Here is an 8,991-nt window from a genome sequence, read left to right as displayed (position 1 = left end):
ACGTTTACACATCTATGGTTTTAGCAGCCAGGGGGGATTTTGACTTACAGTTTTACTAATAATTTTTTGGTAATTATATTAATAAGCACCGAACAGTTGTAACAATATCCGATCCGTATAGATGAGGAGGTTTCCCATGAGTCTGCACATAACGGAGCGCTTTATTTCTATGGTTTCATTATATCACTTACAGGGAACCAATCGTTGACATTTCCTGAATCTGTCTACTACGCCTATCTTTCGTCTGTAAAACAACGAACTTCGAAGAGTACTTCTGAATGGTGTTTAAAGGCCTTTAAGGAATTAACTTTACCTCAGGAGTAATTCGTATCACCGTCTAAAAGTTTTTTAAGAAGAAGAAAAGAAGCGGATATGAGTTTCTTATTGTGAGTATTTAGCCGATGCGACGGTTTATTCTTTCTTTCCATAATCGCATATTGCAGATATATGTAATATGGAAGTTCAACCATCAAAAAATTAAACCAAATAACATTTCTGATAACGTTCCGATAACATTAAACTTTTAAACTAACAACATTTCCGGTCGACATGTCTGTTCCTCTGTTCGGAATATGGCGTAAACATATGCTCTGTTCAACACACAGCATAAAAAGTTCCTTCACTTTGGATATGGAGGACTTATGTGCATTTTTGCTAAAGAATCTGTGATCCATCTTTACTTTGAATGTGTATATTTGAGTTTTTTTTCTTTTTTTTTTTCTTCATTTCTGTCTCTAACTTCATCTGGAACAGTAATAAATAAAACATTTTGCACAGGATTTTATTGATTCCAAAAGTATAAATGTTCTTTTCTCATACAACATTTAAACTGACTAAATTATGTCCAAAAATATCACGTTCACGTGAAGAAATGGGCTAAAGCTGAGCCTAATTGTGAACATTTTATAAAAGAAATTAAACAACATGGCACTACTTTTAGACGTCAGCAGATATTAGATACAAAAATGTCTAATATTAGAAACAAAAAAGACTTTCCGTCACTTTAACTTACTCCTGGCACTAATTGTTTTCTCTTATACACTGTTGTGAGTTATAAGTTTTTTTGTATATTTTCTGTAAAAAAAAACCCCAGAAAAGTTTGACTCAGCATGTTTTGAATTGTACATCTTCTTCTTTTCATTTCTTACCATTGTGTTCTGTTGATATATATCAGTTTTAACCACATATTTTTTCCCCACTTGATGCAAAACGTGACTTATTGTTTATAATTGCAGTGGAAACCGTTCATCAAAGACATTCAAGCCCAAGAAAAATATCCCAGAAGGCTCTCACCAGTATGAACTGCTGAAACATGCGGAGGCCACTTTAGGAAGTGGAAATCTTCGAGCGGCTGTGATGTTACCCGAAGGAGAAGATCTAAATGAATGGATTGCAGTCAATAGTGAGTGTGTATGGAAGTATTTTTGAGAAAATAATTGATTTAAATCGTGATTATACCATTTAATCTATTCCCATTTATTTCAGCTGTGGACTTTTTCAACCAGATCAACATGCTCTATGGCACCATCACTGAATTTTGCACAGAAATCAGCTGCTCTGTTATGTCTGCAGGGCCCAGGTAAAATAATACAGCGTCTCTTCTAGGGATGCAACAATACAGTTAGTCCACGGTTCAATACATACCTCGGTTTTTAACCACGGTTTTCGGTTCGGTTCGGTTCTGATGGCTTGTCACATCAGTTTTTTGTTATTCTATTCTTAGGCGACAGGAACAGCAAGAGAAAAAAGACTATTTTTTATTGCAATACACTTTCTTTATTTTACTTAAAAGAATTGAAAAACCATACTTAAACTTAAAACTTTACTTAAAAAAACCCTTGTACACATTCCTAGTGTATTGGATAATATAAAATAAATATATATAAAGATTTACACTGGCAGCTCAGAGCTGTACAGCAGCATTTAAGTATGAAATTTAATGAATAAATGTAAAAATAAAACACTACATAGACTTCACTATAAAATATACATTGATTCTTATTAAAGCTACTGTATTAGTTTTTCAGTCAAGAGCAGTGAGGGATTTTCTCTTTGTCTTTTGTTGTTGTATTAACATTAAGGGATATTTCACTCAAAAATGAAAATTCTGTCATCGAGAAATGAATACAGGTTTGGAATAATATTAGAGTGAGTAAATAATGACACGATTTTAGAGGTGAACTGTCCCTTTAAGGATCGCGTGTTCACTATAGGCTGCGCCGCTGTCAATTTAAGACCTGCACGCATCTAATATACAGACACACGCGATTTTACTTTCACTTTAGACATAACCGACTGTGTTTATGTTAACCTTGTGTGTATTTGACAGTATTAACGCAGTAAGACGACTACTAAGTCCAGTAATCACGTATTTGACAGGCGTTTAGTGCGCGCGCTCTGAAAAGCACATGTTAAAACCGCGCACGCGAATGAAACCGGAAAGGCTTTAAAACGCATGCAAATAATGAACTTTGGTGATTGTGAATAACTCTAGTGTTCCGTGAGTATAACTCTAACACTAACGTGTGATGTGAATGTATGTCGCGTTGTTCAGTATTGGGATGGAGGCAAATGATAGAATTTGTAGAAAAATAATTAATTAAATGCGAAACCGAAAAAAACGCAATTCACAAGCGTGTATTGAACCGTGAATGCCGTACCGAACGGTTCAATATTATATTGAGAATTGTGGCATCCCTAGTCTCTTCAATGCTTTAGTATTTTCCCTTAAACAAAATAACAAAGGAAGTAGGCTGAAAAATTGGTAGCATACATGATTATGCAGCCTTGTTCATTGAAACATAAATGTTTTTAACTAATTGTGGTTAAATATAGTTTTTAGCGTTGTTGTGAGGTTGGTACGTTTCAAAAGGCGAAAAAGGGAAATTAACTTGTATTTTGAAACTGAAACAGTCCTCGATCAACATTGCTAAGCTGCTTGGCACAAATACACCAATCAGGCATAAAATTATATAACAAGTGAAGTGAATAACACTGATTATCTCTTCATCACCTGTTAGTGGGTGGGATATATTAGGAAAGTGAACATTTTGTGCTCAAAGTTGATGTGTTAGAAGCAGGAAAAATGGGCAAGCGTAAGGATTTGAGTGAGTTTGACAAGGGCCAGATTGTGACGGCTAGACGACTGGGTCAGAGCATCTCCAAAACTGCAGCTCTTGTGGGGTGTTCCCGGTCTGCAGTGGTCAGTCTCTATCAAAAGTGCTCCAATGGAGGACCAGTGGAGAACCGGCCACAGGGTCATGGAGGACCAGTGGAGAACCGGCCACAGGGTCATGGAGGAACAGTGGAGAACCGGCCACAGGGTCATGGAGGACCAGTGGAGAACCGGCCACAGGGTCAGTCATGGAGGACCAGTGGAGAACCGGCCACAGGGTCATGGAGGAACAGTGGAGAACCGGCCACAGGGTCAGTCATGGAGGACCAGTGGAGAACCGGCCACAGGGTCATGGAGGAACAGTGGAGAACCGGCCACAGGGTCATGAAGGAACAGTGGAGAACCGGCCACAGGGTCATGGAGGAACAGTGGAGAACCGGCCACAGGGTCATGGAGGAACAGTGGAGAACCGGCCACAGGGTCATGGAGGACCAGTGGAGAACCGGCCACAGGGTCATGGAGGAACAGTGGAGAACCGGCCACAGGGTCATGGAGGACCAGTGGAGAACCGGCCACAGGGTCAGTCATGGAGGACCAGTGGAGAACCGGCCACAGGGTCATGGAGGAACAGTGGAGAACCGGCCACAGGGTCATGGAGGAACAGTGGAGAACCGGCCACAGGGTCATGGAGGAACAGTGGAGAACCGGCCACAGGGTCAGTCATGGAGGAACAGTGGAGAACCGGCCACAGGGTCAGTCATGGAGGAACAGTGGAGAACCGGCCACAGGGTCAGTCATGGAGGACCAGTGGAGAACCGGCCACAGGGTCATGGAGGAACAGTGGAGAACCGGCCACAGGGTCATGAAGGAACAGTGGAGAACCGGCCACAGGGTCATGGAGGAACAGTGGAGAACCGGCCACAGGGTCATGGAGGACCAGTGGAGAACCGGCCACAGGGTCAGTCATGGAGGACCAGTGGAGAACCGGCCACAGGGTCATGGAGGAACAGTGGAGAACCGGCCACAGGGTCATGGAGGACCAGTGGAGAACCGGCCACAGGGTCAGTCATGGAGGACCAGTGGAGAACCGGCCACAGGGTCATGGAGGAACAGTGGAGAACCGGCCACAGGGTCATGGAGGAACAGTGGAGAACCGGCCACAGGGTCATGGAGGAACAGTGGAGAACCGGCCACAGGGTCAGTCATGGAGGAACAGTGGAGAACCGGCCACAGGGTCAGTCATGGAGGAACAGTGGAGAACCGGCCACAGGGTCAGTCATGGAGGAACAGTGGAGAACCGGCCACAGGGTCATGGAGGAACAGTGGAGAACCGGCCACAGGGTCATGAAGGAACAGTGGAGAACCGGCCACAGGGTCAGTCATGGAGGACCAGTGGAGAACCGGCCACAGGGTCATGAAGGAACAGTGGAGAACCGGCCACAGGGTCATGAAGGAACAGTGGAGAACCGGCCACAGGGTCATGAAGGAACAGTGGAGAACCGGCCACAGGGTCAGTCATGGAGGAACAGTGGAGAACCGGCCACAGGGTCATGGAGGACCAGTGGAGAACCGGCCACAGAGTCATGGAGGAACAGTGGAGAACCGGCCACAGGGTCATGGAGGAACAGTGGAGAACCGGCCACAGGGTCATGGAGGACCAGTGGAGAACCGGCCACAGAGTCATGGAGGAACAGTGGAGAACCGGCCACAGGGTCATGGAGGAACAGTGGAGAACCGGCCACAGGGTCATGGAGGAACAGTGGAGAACCGGCCACAGGGTCATGGAGGAACAGTGGAGAACCGGCCACAGGGTCAGTCATGGAGGACCAGTGGAGAACCGGCCACAGGGTCATGGAGGACCAGTGGAGAACCGGCCACAGGGTCATGGAGGACCAGTGGAGAACCGGCCACAGGGTCATGGAGGAACAGTGGAGAACCGGCCACAGGGTCATGGAGGAACAGTGGAGAACCGGCCACAGGGTCATGGAGGAACAGTGGAGAACCGGCCACAGGGTCATGGAGGAACAGTGGAGAACCGGCCACAGGGTCATGAAGGAACAGTGGAGAACCGGCCACAGGGTCATGGGCGGCCGAGGCTCACTGATGCCCGTGTGGTCCGATCAAACAGACGAGCTACTGGAGCTCAAACTGCTCAAGAAGTTAATGCTGGTTCTGATAGAAAGGTGTCAGAATACACAGAGCATCTCAGTTTGTTGTGTATGGGGCGGCACAGCCGCTGACCAGTGCCCATGCCTGAACCCCGCCTTACAGGACTTAAAGGGTTAGTTCACCCAAAAATGAAAATTCTGTCATTAATTCCTCACCCTCATGTCGTTCGACACCCGTCAGACCTCCGTTCATCTTCAGAACACAAATGAAGATATTTTAGTGTAAAGCTGATGCTGAGAAAGGCTTCAGATAGGCCTCCATTGGCATTCAGAACATTTACACTCACAAGACCCATAAAAGGCACTAAAAACGTCGTTACAAAGTCCATCTCACCACAGTGACTCTACAATAATTTTACGATGCGACGACAATAGTTTTTGTGCGCAAAAAAAAAACAAAATAACACCTTTATCCAACTTTTTCTTGTCTTCCGTGTGTGCCTCCACGACGCATGCGCGAGAATATGACGCAGATCCGGCGTTCGGGAATCCATGAAATGCACACTTTAGCCCCATTTTGAGAACTACGCCGAGACCTAAAGCACGATCAATGTAGAATTCAACAGCTTAGACACGCGCGTCTTCCTCTGCTTGTAAACAAATCGCTTCTGGGTCATGTGTCCGAACGCCGGATCTACGTCATATTCTCGCGCATGAGTCGTGGAGACACACACGGAAGACAAGAACAAGTTGGATAAAGGTGTTATTTTGTTTTTTTTTTGCGCACAAAAACTATTGTCGTCGCATCGTAAAATTATTGTAGAGTCACTGTGGTGAGATGGACTTTGTAACGACGTTTTTAGTGCCTTTTATGGGTCTTGTGAGTGTAAATGTACTGAATGCCAATGAAGGCCTATCTGAAGCCTTTCTCAGCATCAGCTTTACACTAAAATATCTTCATTTGTGTCTGAAGATGAACGGAGGTCTGACGGGTGTCGAACGACATGAGGGTGAGTAATTAATGACAGAATTTTCATTTTTGGGTGAACTAACCCTTTAAAGGATCTGCTGCTAACATCTTGGTGCCAGATACCACAGCACACCTTCAGGGGTCTAGAGGAGTCCATGACTCAACGGGTCAGGGCTGTTTTGGCAGCAAAAGTGGGACAAACACAATATTAAGAATAATGTTATGCCTGATAGGTGTATATATATATATATATATATATATATATATATATATATATATATATATATATATATATATATTAGGGCTGTCAAAAGATTAATCGCGATTAATCGCATCCAAAATAAAAGTTTGTGTTTACATAATATATGTGTGTGTACTCTGTTAATTATTATTTATATATAAATACACACACAAGCATGTATATATTTAATAAAAAAATATTATTTTTATATATAAAACATTTATATTAATATATATTATAGATTATGTAAATGTATATACATGCAAATATTTCTTAAATATATACATGAATGTGTGTGTATTTATATATAAATAATAATTAACAAAGTACACACACATATATTATGTAAACACAAACTTTTATTTTGAATTAATCGCGATTAATATATACAATTCATCGCAATTAATCGATTTGACAGCTCTAATATAAAGAGTATTAATGGTATGCAAAAATATATTGATAAATCAACAGGTATGAATATCACTGGGCAGACGGGACCAACATCAAAAAACCCATCAAGTGTTCAGCCCCAAAGTACATTGACTACTTGATGACCTGGGTTCAGGATCAGCTGGATGATGAAACCCTCTTCCCATCAAAGATCGGTTGGTTTGATCCATTCCTCTTGTTATGAACGTGCCATTTCCATTCAGGATCGGCCAAATAATTATTTTCTCTTTCCAGGTGTCCCGTTTCCCAAGAACTTCATGTCCGTGGCTAAGACTATTCTGAAGCGCCTGTTCAGGGTATATGCTCATATTTACCACCAGCATTTTGACTCGGTCATGCAGCTTCAGGAGGAAGCTCACCTTAACACCTCCTTCAAGCATTTTATCTTCTTCGTACAGGTCAGTGCATTAACACGCATGCCTGAGACCGTTTTTTTCGGGGGAAAGACTCTTCTTGAACTGATTTACAATTGTTGCTCATTCTTTTTAGGAGTTCAATCTCATCGATCGCAGAGAGCTGGCACCCCTGCAGGACCTTATTGAGAAACTGGGCAGCAAGGATAGATAGACACTGCTATTAATACCATATTCGGCATATCCCAGAAAGCCTTTAATTTCTTCCTGTTCACTTTTTGGATTTTGAAATTGCTGTTAGTGCACACTGATAGTCTATGCAATATCTCAGCTGTGCTTCCCGAAAGCTCACAGGAGTCTTTTTGAAAACTTTTTGATTTATGTGTGTTGTCAGTATTACACTGTAGCCCTTATTCTTAACATGTATTGGTGATGGACTGGGATATGAAACCATATCAGAGTTTGGTTTTAAAAGTCAATGCATTTATCATTTTCTGGGGGGACATTTTTTTTATTTGTATTTTTTTTTACAGTTTATTATTGTTTTGTACAAGGAACATTGAAGACAAATGTTATTTTTATGTTTCCATTTCTTATGTGATTGCATGTTCAACCGTGAAGATTATTATAAGACCTTTGTCAGTAGTTGGTAAATCTCTGAGATCTAGACATTTGAGCAATATTTCATGCGAAATGTTGTTTTTCTTTTGTGATTTTATTTGTAGCCACAATAATGGCCTTCTACCATGTTCATGATTTTCTAGAAGAGCATTTCAATGTTTAGAGTCTAGCCAATGAAGTTAAGATTCTCAAATGCTTTTTAAACAATGAAATTGTTATTCATTAAGACGTACTTTTCATTGTATTGTATTTTGCGTTTTGCGGTATTTTATAACAAGTATTGTAGTAAAGGATTTATTGTGCTTTTAACATTGTTGTAAGGTTGTAAGGAAAAGGGAAAAATAACTTTTATTTTTGCGATTTGCCAATAAAATGAAAGAACTTTTATTTTGAAATTCACAACAACTTAACCGGAAGTAAGCTTTTGCTAAGCCTCTCTGCGCGAATAAAATGGTCAACGATCTTGAATATAAATAATATTTTTTCTGTGATATGTTAGGATGAGTGTGAGAACGACAAAACGTCTTTTTTCGAGCTCTTCTCTTTACCGTTTGGCGAACAAACACATGAGTAGAAGCGATCAAATAAAGAGGGTCTCGATCGAAGGAAACATTGGTATGTTTTGTTTGTTTATATTATTTACATTATTAATGTTTATATTGGCGATTATAGGAGGTAGGTAATACAATTTAGAGAAAAAAAATAGTTGACGGGTGTGTTTTAATTGTGTGTAAATGTGACTGGAATTTTTTGGTAACATAAAGCCTTTTTTACCCTGCCAACAAAGCCTCTTGAATCTAGTTTGTCTTTTGACTATCTCAAGCTGTCGGGAAGTCGACATTTGCCAGACTGTTACAGAATACAGAACAGGACTGGGAAGTGATCGCGGAGCCCGTCAGCAAATGGCAAAATGTGGACCAAAGCAACGAGGTTAGTGTGGGTAGATTTAAAGGGACAGTTACATAAACTTAAAGGGACCCAAAACTGAAAATTCTGTCATAAATTATTCACCATCATGTCGTTCCAACCCTGTTAAGACTTTCGTTCATCTTCTGAACACAAATGAAGATCTTTGTGAAGAAATATGAGAGCTCTGACCCTCCATTGACAGCTACGCAACTACCAGTGTGACG

At 41.7% G+C, this 8,991-nt stretch overlaps 2 protein-coding genes across 2 annotated transcripts in view; both read left to right on the top strand.

Moving 5' to 3' along the window:
* On the top strand, positions 1-8,638 carry mob1a (MOB kinase activator 1A). Its single transcript, XM_079815604.1, has 6 exons — positions 1-386; positions 1,236-1,402; positions 1,486-1,579; positions 6,906-7,039; positions 7,119-7,282; positions 7,374-8,638. Exons 1-6 carry the CDS (start codon positions 373-375, stop codon positions 7,449-7,451), a joined length of 651 nt encoding a protein of 216 aa, XP_079671730.1. The 5' UTR covers positions 1-372; the 3' UTR covers positions 7,452-8,638.
* dguok (deoxyguanosine kinase) overlaps positions 8,271-8,991 on the top strand; it is a 15,071-nt gene continuing 14,350 nt past the window's right edge. The window contains exons 1-2 of the mRNA XM_079815603.1: positions 8,271-8,473; positions 8,682-8,788. Of these exons, the coding sequence (XP_079671729.1) occupies positions 8,359-8,473; positions 8,682-8,788 (222 nt within the window). The 5' untranslated portion in view covers positions 8,271-8,358. The remainder of the gene's footprint in view (positions 8,474-8,681; positions 8,789-8,991) is intronic.

Source organism: Gobio gobio, assembly GCF_949357685.1.
Source record: "Gobio gobio genome assembly, chromosome: 4".
Lineage (NCBI taxonomy): Eukaryota > Metazoa > Chordata > Actinopteri > Cypriniformes > Gobionidae > Gobio > Gobio gobio.
Note: the sequence above shows the minus strand (reverse complement) of the source record. Positions and strands in the feature narration are given on the sequence as shown.

Bases quoted from the DNA above. Each gene is read 5' to 3' on its own strand.
- mob1a (XM_079815604.1), top strand. The intron at 1,403-1,485 runs GTGAGTGTGTAT...CATTTATTTCAG, and splicing joins TGAATGGATTGCAGTCAATA to CTGTGGACTTTTTCAACCAG. The intron at 7,040-7,118 runs GTTGGTTTGATC...TTCTCTTTCCAG, and splicing joins CCTCTTCCCATCAAAGATCG to GTGTCCCGTTTCCCAAGAAC.